At 33.3% G+C, this 18,990-nt stretch overlaps 2 protein-coding genes across 2 annotated transcripts; one reads left to right on the forward strand and one right to left on the reverse strand.

The window, feature by feature from the left end:
• Positions 1-2,519: 2,519 nt before the first annotated feature.
• Positions 2,520-4,695, forward strand: LOC106445414 (serine/threonine/tyrosine-protein kinase HT1). The gene is made up of 3 exons (XM_048769941.1): positions 2,520-3,395; positions 3,728-4,183; positions 4,274-4,695. Exons 1-3 carry the CDS (start codon positions 2,949-2,951, stop codon positions 4,541-4,543), a joined length of 1,173 nt encoding a protein of 390 aa, XP_048625898.1. The 5' UTR covers positions 2,520-2,948; the 3' UTR covers positions 4,544-4,695.
• An 11,554-nt stretch (positions 4,696-16,249) lies between these two features.
• LOC106449257 (rho GDP-dissociation inhibitor 1) lies at positions 16,250-18,001 on the reverse strand. Its single transcript, XM_013891041.3, has 5 exons — positions 17,705-18,001; positions 17,428-17,494; positions 16,921-17,145; positions 16,717-16,841; positions 16,250-16,600 (listed from the first exon to the last, which is right to left on the reverse strand). The coding sequence occupies exons 1-5, from the start codon at positions 17,873-17,875 to the stop codon at positions 16,529-16,531; spliced, it is 660 nt and encodes a 219-aa protein (XP_013746495.2). The 5' UTR covers positions 17,876-18,001; the 3' UTR covers positions 16,250-16,528.
• Between the last annotated feature and the right edge of the window lie 989 nt (positions 18,002-18,990).

Genomic DNA, 18,990 nt, shown 5'->3' on the forward strand with positions numbered 1-18,990 from the left:
GTGATTGCATCGCAGTGTATATATTCGATTTCGGTTTGTATATGTTTTCTTAAAAAAAAAAAAAAAAAAAAAAAAAAAAAAAAAGATATGATTCGATCGATTACCACAAAACATTTGCAAGTAATCGGTCCAAAAAAAAAAAAAAAAAAAAAAAAGATATTATTCAGTATATTTGATTTAGACATTTTATTTTTATTTTATGTACTAGAGATGATGCTTTGTTTAAATTTGGGGTTAGAGTTTGAGATTTGTTGGGTTTTGATCATTTGAGACTTGAGCAGTTCGAAAACATGGTTATCAATATACTCGGTCTCTCCAGCGATTTTGCATAATGTTTTGCATTTTTTTTGTTATCGCTGATACCCACAAACACTTGAGCCTCACCTAATTAAACACTAAAACAGCCTCCCATACACCGAGCCCGTTATACCTGATGGAGATATCTTTGGTGGAAAGGTCACGCCCTTTTTAATGAATGTAAAGAGTTGATTACTTGAAACTGAGACTTGCAGGTCTGAAATATGGAAAGGTTTGCGCGGTCTTGGTGGGGATTTGGAATGAATGCCTTGACAGTCTCTGATTTAAGTGGTTAGCGAAATCACAAGGTAAGGTCTACTGAGGGTTAGTGAGCTCCCAAATTTTAATCCTCTTTACTTGAGGACAAGCAAAGATTCAAGTCTGGGGGAGTTGATATTCCGTGTTTTTAACGGTTTTAAACTCGTTTTGGAGCAATTAAATGGTCGGTTTTAATTAATGTTTTGGTCTATTTGATGCGTTTTGGTGTTCTTAAGTGTAATATGCAGGTTACTAGATAGCTTGAAAGAAAAGAACGCATTCGGGATTTATTCAGAAGCAAGATGGACCGAACAATGGACCGAATGAAGTATTGATCGCACAGAGCACGAGATCGACCGATCCGGGCTACCTGGATCGACCGATCCCAGGCTTTCATACACGAGATCGACCGATCCGGCCATGTGGATCGACCGATCTCAGGCGCTACGGGCTCCACACGCACAAACGAGCTTTTCACTCCTTTTTACCCACTCCCCTCAATAATTCAGAGAAGAACTCGACCTTTGAGACTCAGAAAAGACCAGGGGCGACCAAGGAGGAGATTTACAAGTTCTAGAGAGAGATTTGAGTGTTTTGTACTTGTTTTGGTGTGATTTGTGAAGATTTGTAAAGGAGTTCATCTCAAAACCATTTGGAGAAGATCTTCTGAACCTTTACTCTGTTTTAATACAATCTTATCATGTTTTCTTCATCAAAATCGTTTTGTTCTTGCTTAGTTATGTGTGAGTAGTCATCTAGTTGGGTTTAGGGGTTCTCATAGGGGATTTCTTGATGTTTTGATCCATAAAACGTGTGTAGACTAAGGGATTACGTTTTGGTTCTTCATCTAATGGATTTCTTACTGCTTGAACTGAATTGATCACTTAGTTCATGATTTCAGATTGTTTGATGCACCGAAAGTGATTGTTTGAACTTCCGAAAATACTTTAGATGAGCAAAGTGTCCTTAACCCTCGGAAGTTGATGTTATTGCGCTTTGTGAACATATTGAACCTGTTCTTAATGCTTGTTTAGAAATTGAAACTCAGCGGAAGTTAGTGTGGAGATTTCTATAACATAGAGAATTAGCGCTACGGAAGTAGGTTAATTCTAATATCGTGTTTGAGTTCTAGACGGTTCTTAATATATCCCTATGTTTGCCATTAATTGTATCTTGATTAAAAAGAAATCCCTGAGAATTCCCAATGCCCAACGTTTGTTTTAAAATAGTTTTCAAATCGTTTAAATCATCTTTTTACAACTTGTTTATGCTTTGTGACACTAGAGAAAATTAAATAAAAACCAACAAAAATATATCTTGTTTCGCTGTAGCTATTAACTTGTCTGCAACTCTACGTGTGATCATCGGTCCCTGTGGATTCGATCCCGTATTACTACTGCGTACTTTACTGTGCACTTGCAGTTAGATAATCGGGTTAAAACTCGAGACATCAAAACCTAAAATCAAAAATATCTTATACAAATGTACAATATATAAAAAATAAATTAATAATTTGTTAAACCCTGGGCCACATATAATACCTCTGATAATCCTCCTAATTACTGCCTAGCAATTCGTAAAGTAACAAGTATTTTACGACGAATTATGTACGAATTTGTTTTTCACGTAATCTACTCGTTATCTCGTAAATTTACGGACAACCAATATTTCTCATAAATGTTATTCGTTGCGCATGTTTTTTTGTAGTGTATGTACAATATAATTTAACATTTCATGTTCCAAGTTCAGATCACATATCAGACCGACACTGACTATCCATGAACCAAACACCATTGAATTTGTTCTAAACAGAAAACAGAAATGGTATATAAAAGGTGTATCATAATAACTCTTTCTCACTCAAAAAGCTTACTTTTGAACGAAGCAATCACGAGAAACCTTTGAAAATCTCTTACTTTGGATCTGTTCCTTATTCACTTGGTTTCTTCTGTAACCTGTATCTAAAACTTTCTGGTGCTTTTCCCTCTGCTCGTGTCCTCATCTATTTCCCCGGAAAATTTCATTGTTCTACTAAGAAAAAGACAAAGATGAAACCCATTTGGTTCCTTCTCTGTTTCTGTTTCCTTCCTGTAAAAGTATCTTCCTTTTGACATAATCTTTCTTAGTTTTTATTTAACATATTTAAAACCCTCCGTTTGAAAATTTCTTTTCCCCTTTTCAAAAAAAAAAAAAAAAATTATTTTCCCTGCTTCGGTTTTGTTTTCCCGAGAAAATTAATGAAACCGCGGCTATATTCTCGGGAGATCCTACCGAACCCATGTTTCTAAATCAGTTCATGCACTTCTTGAAATCTATTCACACTTTCAGAAGGAAACCCTAGTTCAATAAACCCTAGATCCTCTGCTTTCACACCCTACCTTGTGATCCAAGCTATGTCTGGTTCATGTTTCAACCCGTTTCGTCTCAGGCGGTCTCTGAGACCCCAATTCCCTCCAGAGCCTTCCTTCCCCGTATTATCCGCTAACCCGTCTTCCTCCAAAACCAACCGGTATGCAGAAAGTGAGACGATGGAGAAGAAGAGATTCGATAGTATGGAGTCTTGGTCTATGATCCTAGAGTCAGAGAACGTGGAGACATGGGAAGCGTCTGAAGGGGAAAGAGAAGAATGGACTGCAGATCTCTCGCAGCTATTTATCGGAAACAAATTTGCTTCCGGAGCACACAGCCGGATTTACAGAGGGATCTACAAGCAGAGAGCCGTCGCTGTGAAGATGGTGAGGATCCCTACACACAAGGAAGAGACAAGGGCTAAACTCGAACAACAGTTTAAGTCCGAGGTTGCTCTGCTTTCTCGTCTCTTTCACCCTAACATCGTCCAGGTCTGACTTCTCTATTCTTCCTATCATAGTTTAAACGTCTTTTCATTATCAAGAAAACATAACACACAGATCTTGTCTTTAGAAGTACCCATTGGTTTGGGATTATGAGGTATAAATTTAATAATTAATTATTAATAACATAAAAGCCTATATTCTTTATAGTCAGGAACAACATAGCATACAAAGGCAAATTTTAATGTTGCATCAAGACACTGCATCCAACCACAAATACGAGCACAGGCCTTAATTGTTTCGAATACTTATTATATATATATATTTTTTTTTTTTGTAACACTTGCAATACTTATTATATATTTATTTTGATATAATAGTTTATTGCGGCGTGCAAGAAACCGCCGGTATACTGCATAATAACAGAGTACATGTCACAAGGTAATCTCCGAATGTACCTCAACAAGAAGGAACCTTACTCGCTCTCGATTGAGACCGTACTAAGGCTAGCTCTAGACATCTCGAGAGGAATGGAGTATCTTCACTCGCAGGGTGTTATTCACAGAGACCTAAAGTCCAACAACTTACTTTTGAATGATGAAATGAGAGTTAAAGTTGCAGATTTTGGGACTTCTTGTCTTGAGACACAATGCAGAGAGGCCAAGGGTAATATGGGAACTTATCGATGGATGGCTCCAGAGATGATCAAGGAGAAACCTTACACTAGGAAAGTGGATGTTTATAGCTTCGGTATCGTTCTATGGGAACTCACCACTGCCTTGCTTCCATTCCAAGGCATGACTCCCGTGCAAGCCGCGTTTGCAGTCGCTGAAAAGGTGAAATAGCGTTTGCGATTAATACTAAGATTGTGTGCTTTTGGGACGCAAGTCATTAATTGTTTTTCTTTTAAAAAACTGATCGAGCAGAACGAGAGACCGCCATTACCGGCTAGCTGTCAGCCAGCGCTAGCTCACCTGATCAACAGGTGCTGGTCGGAGAACCCTTCGAAGCGACCGGACTTCTCAAACATTGTGGCGGTGCTAGAGAAGTACGACGAGTGTGTTAAAGAAGGACTGCCTTTGACGTCACATGCAAGCCTGACGAAGACCAAAAACGCGATTCTTGATCGACTTAAAGGCTGCGTCTCAGCCATCAGCTCACCATCTTCGTCCTCCTCTCTTCCTGTAAATGCCTAGTAATTCAAAGTTGTTTAGTTACCATTCTACTTCTTTTTCTTTCACTAGTTATTTGATTGTATTTCGCATCTACACGATGTTATATGGTTTACACGTAATTAATTAGGCTGATTCATTTGTATAATGCATAATCTAATGAAACGTATTGATCACTGGTCTCTCTCATTTTGAAAGGAAGTGAACTGAAAATAAGGAGTGCGTATCTAAAATGTATTGAAATTAAAATAAACGTCTCAAAGAGATGCGTATGCATAGTTTAGTTTTTTAGACTTCTTCTTATGTATATTTTAGATTACATGTTATCGTACAAGTGCAAGATTGGTTGAAGATTCATAGGTAATTTTTCTCCCTCGTGGTTCCTATTTAAGCTCGATCTGATAACAGACAAGTGGTTATATTAAACCTGTGACATAATCCTCTCTTTAAAATCCATCAAGAAGTGATGGAAGTCCGACAAACACTCTTAGAAACGAACCATAATACACATACAAAAGATCAATAAACAAAACAAAAACATAGATCAATCATTCAAATACACAATGTTATACAACCAAAAAACATGTGAAAATATGTCAAAACTTAATTAGAAATTGTCGATTTCCAAATTTGACACATTTTAGATATTAAATGGATGTTGAAGGTACTAGCAATATAACATACAGTAGTTCATGGATATCATGTGAATCACATCGTTCGTGTAGTTCTCGATATATTACTTTTATCTAGATGTGTGGACAGGTGACAACATCTTCTTCGTGTGGTTGACAATCATTTCCACAAAATTTTAATCATGTGTTAAAATACCTTCATGTTGTTAATTAGATCGTCAAAGAAATCTAAAGTTTTCCATTTTTTTGTAATTTTGCTACCATCACCAAATGGCTACACATACATTAAATGAAAAACAAATTAAGTATTCAAATGAAAAACTAATAGTTGGTTTACATGTACTTTGCTTTGAACTTCTTGGTGACCTTTCTCCTCCTCCTCCCTGTTCATGAGCATGTCCTTTCCATTCTTGTTGAGCTTATAGGTGCTCTCTTTCCTGCGCTTAACTAGCTTCATGATCACGTCTCGGTTAGTTGTGAGGGTTGAGATCTTTAGATTCTTTTGCTCTTCCTCCAATGGATATTACATTATTTCCTTCTTCATACATTAACATGTGAAATTAACATAACAACAACAACAAATTAATTAAGTTCCGGTTTCAAAAAATATATAAAAAGATGTTTTTAAAAGTATGAAAATTAAAATCTTCAAATGTAGTAAAAAACAAGAAACCTTAAAATGTGGTAAAAATAACTGTCCGAAAAAAAGATGTATTCCAAAAAAGAAGAGAACCAACGATAATTCTATTTTGTATAAATGAAATCTTGAAATGTAGTAAACAATAACAAACATTCTATGAATGTGTAAATAATATAGATTTAGATGAAAAAAACCCTTATTGGTTGAAACTTTTCCTCCACATGAGTCAAAAGAGGAAATAAAGTTTCTAGAATAATAATGGGGAGAAAAAAAATGTTCATACATCTAAAAAGCAAGAAGAAATTTAAAACTTTGTCTAAACATGCAATTCTTGTAGGTTTAATGTTTTTTAAAAAATCTTTCTTTTCTAAGTAAAAAATTGACCATTTGTTATTGTTATGTTATATAGTGTGTTTGATTAATATGTTATATGATGTGTGTTTATCTATTGTCTGTGCATAAGTTTCTTCAAACTAGTCTTTTAATTATAATATTTTTGGCATATTTTTGAAAAAAGATCTGAAAATTTCTCTACAATTGATTTGCTGCTCAAATAAATTAGTATCACTTACCAATTGGTTACCTTATAAGACATTGAAGCATCATAAACAAATATAAAAAAATTATTTTATAAAAATGTGAATTTCTTTAGTTAATTAATAATTTGGAATATGTGATAATGCATGGTATTATTATTTGAGTGTGTATCTTTCCATTTGCAACAAAGAAATATTTTCAAATCCCCTTTAATACATTATCAATCATACTTATTAGTAAATTTGTATGACTGAATAACATGCTATTTGAATTAATATTTATAAATAACAAGACCAATATGAAACAAAAGAGATGTCTTCTAAAACTATGAAACATAAAACCTTGAAATGTAGTAAAAAAGATGAATTTTTCAATGTGGTAAAAAATAACACTCATAAACAAAATAGATGATTTCCAAATGATATGAGAACATATGATAATTCTGTTTTGTTAACATGAAACCATGAAATGCAGTAAACAATAACAAACATTCTATTATTCTAACAATATGCAAATAATATAGATTCATATGAAAAGAACAATCTTATTGGTTGAAACTGTTCATCCACAGTTAGAGCAACAAAAAGCTTTTTCTCGACAATTAGAAAAAAGAAGAAATAAAGTTTTTAGGAAAATAATGAGGAGAAACTCATTATTCATACATCTAAAAAACAAGAAGAAGTTGAAATTTTTGTCTAAATATGCAACTCTTGCAGGTTTCATGATCTTTTATATGATATGTGTTTGTATTTGTTTATTGTTTGTGCATAAGTTTCTTCAAATTAATATTTTAATTATATTATTTTTTGCTTAGTTTTTAAAAAAAAAAAAAACTAAACCCTCTAAATCAAGCAAAACGTGATTGAGAAGCTCATGAAAGAAGAGGATGAAGACAAAGAGGGAGAGGACAAAGAGGGAGGAAGACAAAGAGGGAGATGACAAAAAGGGAGATAACAAAGAGGGAGGGGAGATGCTCATGAGGACGAAGAAGAAGCTCAACCTCAAGAACCTCAAAGCAAAATACTGTTACGGTTTCTTTTATTTATCGATTTGAGAACCATATCAAATCATGTTATTTACATTTGCTTATGTTAATCTCTGACAAACAGAGATACTAACATTTCTAAAAAGTTCTAAAATTTTCTAGTTTGAGAGATTTATGAGTGTGGAAAGAAACTTATGCACAAACAATACAAAAACACATATCATATAAAATAGCAATCAAACACATTATATAAAATAATAACAACAACAAATGGTCAAATTTTTACTTAAAGAAGAAAGATTTTTAAAGATCATGAAACATGCAAGAGTTACCTATCTGGGCAAAGTTTTGAATTTCTACTTGTTGACTTTAAAAACACAAGCTTTATGATTTTGTTGTTGTAGTTATGTTACTTTCATTGGTCGACATATATGAAGATGGAGATAATGTGATATCCATTGGAGGAAGATCCAAATGATCTAAAGTACACAACCCTCTCAACCAACCAAAATGTGATCGTGAAGCTTGAAAAGAGAACATCTACAAGCTCAACAAAAAGTTCAAAACAAATTAAATATATTTTTTTGAGAAAACCAACTATTAATTTTCTTTTAATTCTCATTTGGATACGAATTTGCTTTTCTTTAATGTATGTGTAGCCATTTGGTGACAGTAGCAAAATTACAAGAGAATGTACAACTTCATCTATTTAACAATCTAATTAAACAACATGGAGGTATTTTTAATACATGATTGAAATTTTATTTACATTATGATAGATTAACGAAAACTAAGTCTTGTTTTTCCAGACAAGTGTGGCGCTGTTGTATTCACTTGACTCACACAAGTAGCTTATAACAAAGACAAATCTATCTCCTAAGATCGTAACCTGTCTTACCAACACTTGGCCAATCATATCCAAAGCAGAACCAAAAAGAAATATTCATTCTCATTCAGAAATCTCAACATACCAATCAAATTTCTTAGAAATGTCAGACTTCATTGAGTTGTGTGTGTGTATTATAATAAAATTGTAATTAGTCTAGTGGTTTAGCTTTGCTTTCGCATGTTGTTACAAGTTCAAATTCTCATTGCTGTTAAACTGTTTTTAAGTAGAATTCAAAACGATGCCATTTTGTTTAAATTGGTTATATATTTAAACCGAATAAATAAATTTTATCACATGGCAGACACATCAGCATCCAAACCTAAATAAACCGAAATTAATTTTGGGTTCCAGGGAACTGGCCATATTTCAATAACTTGTGTCTAAAATTCAAATTTTGTTTGTTAATGATGTTTACGTATGATGCAAAATTTCGTGTATGAATAAACATGGAGCGATAAAGTGTATAGGGGAAACGATTATTTTTCTTTAAAATGAACATCTTCATGTTATTCAATATAATCATCTAATTAGATGAAAATAATTATTGAAACATTTGAACTAGTTGGAAAATATTTATCATAAAAAAATAAAAAAAATAAGTAAAAGTTGAAGACCATTTTATTATTAAAATGTTCATCTGAAATAAATAAAGATATAAACATAATATTTTCAAATTTAAATCAACATTGTTCATTACATCATTTGAAACAAAAAAATGAAACATATCTAAAGCAAAACCTACTTGAAACTGATCCAAAAAGTGAAAAATGAATTAATGTTAGAGACACGACATTCCCAAAAGACAAACCACCAATGTATTAACTACCTTTTAATTTTCATTTGGATATTAATTTTTTTTCTATTGATGTATGAGTAGCCATTTGTTGTTGGTAGTAAAATTATTAGAGATTTGACAACTTTAAATATCTTTGACAATCCAATTAATAATATGAAGGTATCTTTAGCACATAACTAGAATTTTATCAACAATTGAATAACAAAAACTAAGTCATTTTGCAAACACTTGTAAATCTGTTGTATTCACTCGACTAATACAAGCAGCTCACCACAAAGACAAGCCTATCATCATACATCGTAACATGTCTTACCAACAGTTGACCAATTATATACATAGCGAAATTGTTCTCATTCAGAACTCTCAATATATAAATTGATCTCATTAGAGATGAAAGACTTCATACATATGTAAGTGTGTATTTATCTTTGTTTTAGTTTCCAATCTATGCATTTAAGTTAAATAAATTATGTTTGTGTTGAAGGTTACGTCAAAACAAGGAGGAAACCCTTTTAAGGATACACATTTTGAGGCATAAAATATGAAAACAATAGATATTACATGATCTCACTTCAAAACACTCGTCATTTTGATATTTATGGTCACTCTGGTAGTTTTCTCTTATTATCTCTCAGTGAACATCTACCATAAGACAAATGGATGAAAACCCTTATAAAAATACACTTTTGGTAGTGTAAGATTGTTAATTCTCTCCAAAGAATCATGTTTTCAGTTATAATTTCATGGCTTTTTGTTAATATGAAGCTAATTTATTTGACAACTTTGAATTCTTATGATCATGTTTCATTTGTTATTAGAATTTAAAGTAATGCTAACTTCTTTTAAAAATTGTCTATATAAACATGGATGTTCATAAAACGATTGTTACTGGAAAATACAACTCTTATTAATTAGAACTCATACGATAATTTTTAGAAGTTGGACCCCCTCCTTTCATTAGATGAAATAGCAAACAAAGATGTAAACAAACAAACTAAAGCAAAATGGAAAAGGTTAGAACCAAAACTAGTTTTTATCTCAGAATGAAATCACATCATTGGGAGCCCTAAACATACTTGTTAATAGGTTTATCATCAATAATATATAAGATGGACATCTCTAATGTTTAGTTTTAATATTTATTTTCTAAAATTCACTTTCTGAATTCTTCAAAATGAAGAAAAAATGAAGTAACACTTCAATAGTTTGATTTATTTTTCTCTTTGTAGAAATAATATTCCAAATATATTTTATCTTCAATTTATCACTAAATATTAATAACATTTTCATTTTTCATATTTAATAATTTGATTCAATTGTTTTGTTTTAATAATAATTCAACACAATTACTACTTGATATGAATTAAAAAAACACTATCTTCTAATAAAATTATTACGCATCATAAATAGACAAACATAAAAACATCAAATTTTATGTGGAAACACCATATATATATATATATCTTCTTTAAGTGACTAACAAAAGTTTTTTGAAGTAAAAATGACCTTATCTATCTTTGATTCTTCTTAATCAAGTTAAAATTCTAAAAATGAACATTTTCATGTTATTCGATATGAACATCTAATTAGAAGAAAATAATAAATGAAAATTTTAAATTAAGTGGGTACTATTTATTTTGGTAATAAAAATAAATAAAAGTTAAATTGCAATTTATAATTTAAAAGTTCATCTTCAAAACATGAAGATATTTACCAAACATGTCTAAATTTGAAAAAAAGTTGGTCATTACTCCATTTTGAAGAAAGAAAAAAATAAAATAGATTTGAAGCAAAACTTACTTCAAAATTTGCAAAAATTGAAAACTAAAGTATATTCTATTTAAAAGGATTTTTTAGTAATAAAACCTCTCAACTAAAGATGAATCGTAAAAAACCTCAATTAAATATTTGATGAATAAACCCTCAATTTTAATTCCGTTAACGTCTGTCACACCCTCCGTTATGGTGCTTAGACGGAGGGTGACCGACATTAACAAAATTAAAGTTGAGGGTTTCTTTCATCGAATTTTTAATTAAGAGGTTATTTTGCGATCCATCTTTAGTTAATAGGTTTTATTACTAAATGCGATTAAATGAGTTGAAAATAATTTAAATATTATAAAGTATCCAAACTACCCAAAAGTATCCGGATAGTTTTATCCGAAATATCCAAAGTAATCCAAATATTCTAATTTTTTTTATCTAAATCATCCTAATTATTTGATGTTTTACCTGAAATAACTGATATTTTACCCGAATTACCCGAACTATCCAAACTACCCGAACCAAAACCAAATGATAACCAATTTTTTTTTGGATATTTTCTTGTTCCTAGTTTTACTATCCGAACCGAACCAAACCCAAAACTATCCGAACCGAACCGAAAATAGATAAAGTAGTAATTAGATCCTCTAACCCCCTATCTGAACTACCCGAAACCCAAAATACCTGAACCGAACCGATAGCCGAAATGCCCAGACCTAGGGTCAATCCTACTATCTACTCCTTCCGTTTCATTTAAAGTATCTTTTTAGATTTATTCACATAGATCTATAAAACATTTAATTTTGTATATTTTCTAAATAAAAACATCATTATCTATACATATAACCATAGTTAACCAATAAAAATAAATACAAGGAAAAAATTAATAAATTTTGCATAAAACAACATTCATTTTGTAACGAAAATTTACCCTACAACGGCACTTAATATGAAACGGAATGAGTATTAAATAACAAGTCACTTAAATGAATTTTGCATATGTATCAATCATTGGTAAAAGAACGTTTTAATTTGATTGATTGATAATTTTATATTTTTATTTATTTTAATTAAATCTACCAAAAGGAGAAATTATACTTAACTAGGTTAACCTAATCATATTTGGTGATAAAAAGAGGAAATGAAGATGAAACTATAAGAGTTTACCAGAAGATTCTTTCAAATATGTTGGCAATAGTGAAGGAGGACTAAGTAAAGACGACAATCAAAATCATGTGGGTCCATGCACATTGGCCACACTGGTACTTGTACATCTTCTTTTTTAGTGTCAGAATGAACCACATGAAACTTGCAATTTATTGTTTTTTATTTTTTGATCAACACCTGCAATTTATTCAGTTAATGAAAAATACCCAAACCACAAAAAGGAAGGTGAAGGAAGAGAGTAACCTATAATATACAAGAAGTAACAGATAGCCATATGGTATTTGATAAGGCCACTGACAAGGCGGTGTAGGAACTGGTCAGCAGTGAGAGTATTAGCTAGCCGTTGACTAAGGATCCGGCCATATACGAAAAGCATGGCGGTGAAAAAAAAATTCCAATTGAGGTGTTTGATCCCGGGGATTCATTATCCTCAGGTGCTTTCCTGAGAAGATTAAAGAGCTCTTTAGCCATAAAGATTTGGATAGCGAGAACCATGGCCGTGATATAGAGATGACCCATGTAGACCACCAAAACGAATCCGGAAATCATCCATAGTGTAGAGTAGGTGCAGACCCTGAAAGATTTGTACTTGTTAAGGTCATTAACAAGGAGAGGGTTTGCACTCACTTTGTCCCCATCTATTACAACAGCCTAACAAAAAACAGCAAATCAAAAAGCAATCTAAATTCATTTTTTTCTGATGGTGTATACTTAAGAATCAAGAAAAGAAAGAAACCTCAGTAGAGCGATGTTTTCGATTCCTAAGCTGGGTGGAAAGGGAGCTAGTAGTAGCCTTCTCCTCTTCCATGGGGGCTTCTGATTGGAATCAAGAGGAGAATATCTGCTCCGAACAAGTATCTGATTCCCAATCTAGCAATGATTGATAAGAAAAACCAGAGTATATGAAGGAGTTGGAAGAAACACTTGAAGGCGACTGTGGATTTAGCATACAGCTCAGATTCCATCAAAGAGAGAAAGAATGAATGGATTTAATCGGCTTTTATCAGCTAAACACGACGATAAACAAGAGACTTATTTAAGAAATTTCTTTCAACTGAGTGAAGAAACTCCACCTGTGAAATTTCAAGCTACGAGCATACCTCTTCGGGTTTGTATCCAAACGAATAACTTTGCTTTTGAATCGAATTGACAAATTTGAATACAAGCTGAACGCCAAAAATTATTAGTGGCTATTTTGGTTTTGTTTTATTCACACACCTGGAAATTCTATTTGTTGGATTGTAACTTTTTTTTTCCTAAAACAATATCCTTATCCATGATCCCATCCAGTTGTTTGTTGTTGTTTCGTTGTTGGATGAGATGATTGTTCTGAGTTAATTAGATGGGTTAGGGATTTGTAGATAGGTAGATTTGTTATCGATGTTTCATTGTTTCGTTGTTCTAAGACTGATATGCAGTCAGTGAGATGATTGCTCTGACTTCTGAGATAGATGGGTCATTGTTTCATTGTGTGAGAATGTGAGATGATTATTCTGAGATAGCCTTGTTTTTGTTATTTCATTGGTTCTTTGGACTTCTTAGGAAGGGTTTGAAGTTTCTTGTCCTTCTTCACAAGTGTTGTATGTCCATCCTGTGATTATGGAACAGTTAAAGAACAAGGATGAGCGGATAGAAGCTTTGAAGACATGAAACGTTACAATCCTTCTGAAACAGTGGAACAGAAAGCTGAAGTAGCACAACAAAAAGCTCAAATGACGGAAACTTAGAGGATGAACCAGAAGCTGATGGATAAGAGATGAAGTGATTTTTTCCTTCTGAGTTTTAGTTTTTTTCAATCTAAATTTTTTTAAATGTTGTTTTTAATTTTGTAAAAAGTTATTTATATATTTTCACATTATATAATATATGCTTTCAATTTCATATTTTATTTTTTTAATTAATAACTAAAAATTTAAATATATAAAAAGAGAAATACATAGGATAGCACTAAAAAAGTTTTTGTCACAAATATAGACTCTAAGGATCAAAATGACCAAAATGTTTCATTAAAGAGGTAAATATATATTTATACCCCTAGAGTTAACTAATCCAAACCTTAAGGTTTAGAGTTAAGGGGTGGAGATTTGGGATTGAGGTTTAAAATTTTATAACATAAAAAAATAAATATTTAAAATTTGAAAATAAAAATTTTAAAAATAGTTTCAAAAAGTATTTTCGAATTACAAAAAGAAAATTTGAAAAAAAAAATTAAAAAAACTTTCGAAAAAAAAATTTCAAAATTTTTTTTTATAAAAAAATTCGAATTTGAAAACATATAATCTAAAACTATAATTTTTTTTAATTTTTTATATATCTAGGGTATTAAGGTACTTTTACCTATTAAATGAAACATTTTGGTCATTTTTCTCCTTGTAGTCTATTTTTGTGACCAAAACTTGAAAATTGTCTATTTAGGAGAATTACCTATATAAAAATATCTGTCTTAATTAAAATTAAATATATAAATAAAATTTAAACCATTTCCAACAAAAAGAGATTCGGTCGGGAAATTTTGACGAAACAGTTCAGTCTGACATTTCTAACGAAAATTCGGTCGAAAAAATCCGATGGCGTATTCCATCAAGGAAATCCAACAGTATCATTCCGTCAGAAATATCTGACCAAAAAGTTTCTTCGGAATTTCCAAACAACAACCTTTCCAGCGTACTTCCGACAAAATATTTCCTCGGAATAATTTCCGATGACCATGAAGTTGTCGGAAGTTCTTTCCGACGAAATACTGATGACTAATTCTTACAGAAATATACGTTGGTACTTCATTGGAAAATATGTCTGTTAGAGCATTTCCAATGTAAAACTCCATTTTTTTCTTCCAAAATGGAGTAAAAGTGAAAATTGAGTAAAATTGTTCCAACCCTACTTCATTTCCCACTTCATAATGGAGTAATGAACAAATGTTGGGGTCGAAAACGGTTACGACGAAGTTAACGTCCAGATCCCCGAAGAAGAAAACGTAGAAACCTTCTTCGACAAATACTTTTTCGAAATAGATTCTTCTTTACGAAAAGCTTTGCGGAGGAAAAGCAAGTCATTGGACAAGAGCTCGAAAAGGGTCGCTACGCAGCAACCGAACGCGTGTTCCGCTCGGTTTCTGCATAGCAACCGAGCTCGAGCCAAAGCTTGGTCGCTACGTAGCGACCGAGCTCAAGCCGAAGCTCGGTCGCTACGTAGCGACCGAGCTCTTCCGAAACGTCGATACGACATTAGTCCATGCATTCTCGTCTACCCTTCAATGCTATCTCCCAAAGACCGTAGCGAACTCATTTCACGTTCCCCGCCATTCTAAGTTATCGATCAAATTTTACCGTAAAAACTACGGAAAGTTCGTTCTTTATCGAAAGAAGCCATAATAAACGCTTCGAGTCGGAAGACGGCACAAAGGGACCTAAGACATGACTCGAGGCCCAACTTACGATTTCTTAACCAACAGCCCGTAAGCCGCATGACGGTTTACTCTTGGTTCGCGAGGAAAGATGAATGTCAAGTTTCCGCGGATAAATACGAAATTTTGAAGATAATTACGAAGATCGGAAAAAATGAAATATCTCCATTTTTATGCTATGGCGGCTTAAGGGCAGAAGGGGAAAAGCGTAAACCGACCTTGGAGCCAGTATATAAGGAGTCCTAGGCGAGAGGCATGAAGGAGGACTTTTTCACAGCAAACTTAGCACTTAGAGCGATTTTAGGCAATTTTCCGTTTTTGTTATTCGAGCTGCGACTCAATTAGGTTTTTGCCGTCTTAGGGTTTTAGAACTAGGAATCTCGCCGACAGCTCTCGTAGCCTTGTTGTAAACGCTCAAACGCAGATTCGGAATAAGAACTATCTTGCTCTCTTTTTCGATTTCTTATTTTATTACTATTCTCGTTTCGTGTTCTGATTGCTTGGCGTGTGGTATTAGCAGATATCCGGGACCTCTGGGAAATTAGGGTTCTCCTACTTTCCTAATTTAAACGGAAATCGACAGTGCAAATTTCGGTTCCCACAACAAACAAAAAATAGATTACTCCATTTATGGAGTAAATTTCATTATAGAGTGAGGAATGGAGTTGGGTTGGAACATTCCTTACTTCATATTCACTATTACTCCATTTTAGAAGAAAAAATGGAGTAGGGATGGAGATACCCTCAAAAACCTTTTTCGTCGTAATTTCTCAAAAATTTCCGACAGAACTCCACAAAATTCTCCGCTTAAATTCATCTGCTTTCTTGTAGTGCAAGAATCCCACCTTCGATCGTTTAGCCTCTTGGGACTGAAATGGAGACAATTTGTTTGCTTTGTGGTTATTGTGGAGAATCAACAGAAACGATTCTTTCACTTTCTAATTGTTAATTATTCCACCTATGCTTCAAATAACATTGCCCATAAGTACTCTACAAGATAGAAAGATCATGAGAGAAGTGAAGAGGAAATTAGATTAATACTCGTACGATAAATTTTATTCATGATCATTTAATCCAAAGCTAAACAAATTTTCTAGTCTGAAGTCAAATAATGTAAGGTAGAAAAAAAGGAATATTATAAAAAGAGCTTCGGTCTGTATAGGTTTTGGACTCAAGAAGGTGTTGAATTAGGTGGATCATTGCCAATTCTTGCGGATGTAGAAGGTGTAGTTGATCTCCAAGTAGCACTTATTATCGTCATCAACGAACTGAAATACACAACAAATAAATAAGTAGCTTGGACACCGATTAACTAACAAAGTAAATCATAGTTGCATCTTAAGAATGCCTAGCTCATACTTATCAACTTGAGTGAAATATATACCTTCGTCCTTGCGGAATAGGTTCCTCTAGCAAAAATACCAGACGGGGTCGTTTCTTCAGGCATTACATGTTGGTAAGGCTCAGCTTGAGGACTAAAAGTTCCAAGCATTGCTTTCGTATTATCCACTGCCCCAACAAAAAAAACACAGGAAATAAAATAGAGAACATCTTGAAAAATATATTTAACAATAACCTAAACAAATACCCTTGACACCGGTTTTCCAAACGGTATTGTTGTAGCGAAGTCCCGAAACGATATTGTTGGTGACACGGAAGTTGAAGACAAGTGTGTACTTGGATCCTTCCTTTATGGTGAACCAAGGACCTTTCGGGTTTGGCACTCCATCATCAGGTATCGTCAATACCATCTCCTCTCTGTCTGGAGACCTAACTGTCAAGTGTAGGATCTTTACTACAGGATCCGGTGTCTCTGCATTTCGTAGTTTCGTTTAGTGTGTTGATGTAATAATTTAAGCGTTTCCAATCTAAAAAATTATTAGCATGTAGATATGGACTTTATGCCGCTATATAATTTAGCCGAGACTTGGGTAAGTCAAATTGTCATTTGATTTTGACTAACTTGCATGAAGCGTCCCTCTCTTAACATTAACATAATACTTTACTTGACTAATGAGATCAAAATGATATCCTTCTAAAGCTTATAGCTAGCGTTAAATCATAAGATATAAACCAGATTATGGTTTTGGTTTACCTCCGACGTCTTCAAAATCCACGACCCCGATAAGCTGCTCTTTCCATCTCCTCAAGCTTTCATCATCCTATCGAAAAAATAAACTAATTTAATAGAAAGATCGCTTGATAATAGTTCAATTAATAACATATATTAACGTGTTTAAATGTACGTACGATGTTCATACGTTAATATGCCATGATACAATTAATATAACTAAACTGTAATAACACCATTAACTATCTATAAAGTTATGGTTTAAATCCTCTCATATCAATAAATTGAAAAATAGAAAGACCTTATCTTTCTCGAGCTGTTCTTTGAGAGCGATCATGGGGCCGAGTTCGGGCTTCCTCTCTTCGTCTTCTTCAGACAAGGAGCTTTCACTGTTCATTCTGCTTAGCCTATTTTCTCTATCTGATGTTTCTCCTGAAGCTTCTCCTTTCTTATTTTCATCATCCAGACCCATATTGGTTCCTCCCTCCTACCAGAACAATACAAACAAAAACAAAATCACCTTGTCGATCTAATAAGATCTTAGTTAAAGTCAACCGTTGGGTTCGAACAAAGCGCAAAGATGGCAATTGAAAGAGGGAGAAAGGGAGAGTTTTGGTTGTTTTTTTGTTGAGAAATGTTTATATTTGGAGCTTGAAGAAATGGTCATGCGGTGATCCTATTATTTTGTAAATCCCACTCAAAAAATCAAAATTTGCTAAATATGTACGTACGAGTTTTACAATGCGCGAGTTGAAATGGTTACACGTTTTGAGGACGGTCTATTAGGGCGCCACTGCCACATAGATGGGTTGTCTATGAGTAACTAATAAATCTTAAAATCCACTAAGGGTAGGGTTTATAATAGTGTATTTAAGAAATAATATACGAAAAGAATGTTTACTGGTAATTTTGTATGGAAAATATGTATATTATTGATCTAAAGAGCTGATGACCCAAGGACAAGGAGTATTAAAAAATAATCGAACGGAAGGGTATTGAGAGTATAGGTTCGATATCTAAGATTTGGGCTCCTCCTTCTTCTTCTTAGCCCTCTTTTTATAGGTGTTGGGGGATGGCATAATGGCAATGTGAACTCAGACGAGTATCAAGTGCCTTAGACCAATGTGAACTCAGACGAGTATCAAGTGGAGCATGATTAACCCGAGGTTCCTAAGATGAGGTTCTTATCGGAAGTTAAGAAACTGTTTCTTAACTTTTAACTAAAAGAGCTAAGAATCAGTTCTTAAATAAGGACTTTAAGAACCGGTTCTTACCTTTTCTAGTTAAAAGTTAAGAAACAGTTTTTTAACTTCCACTAAGAACCTCACTCTAAGAACCCCGGTTAATCATGGTTAATTTTCAAATCTTCTTTATGTTTTGGTTTGACCATGCCGGCTCGGAGTAGATTATATTTCATCTCGGATGGGCCTTCGATTTTTATGGGTCTATTGTATTTTTATTGGGTTTTTGTGGTACTGGACTGGGTTCTTAGATCAGGTTTGGAACGAGGTGAAACCCGTCTCCAACAATAGCCCTCTCTCTAAGAGTTCGGTGTGTCTCAGGTCGTTACATAGGCCGGGTATCAAT

The sequence above is a fragment of the Brassica napus genome, chromosome C9 (genome assembly GCF_020379485.1).
Source record: "Brassica napus cultivar Da-Ae chromosome C9, Da-Ae, whole genome shotgun sequence".
NCBI lineage: Eukaryota > Viridiplantae > Streptophyta > Magnoliopsida > Brassicales > Brassicaceae > Brassica > Brassica napus.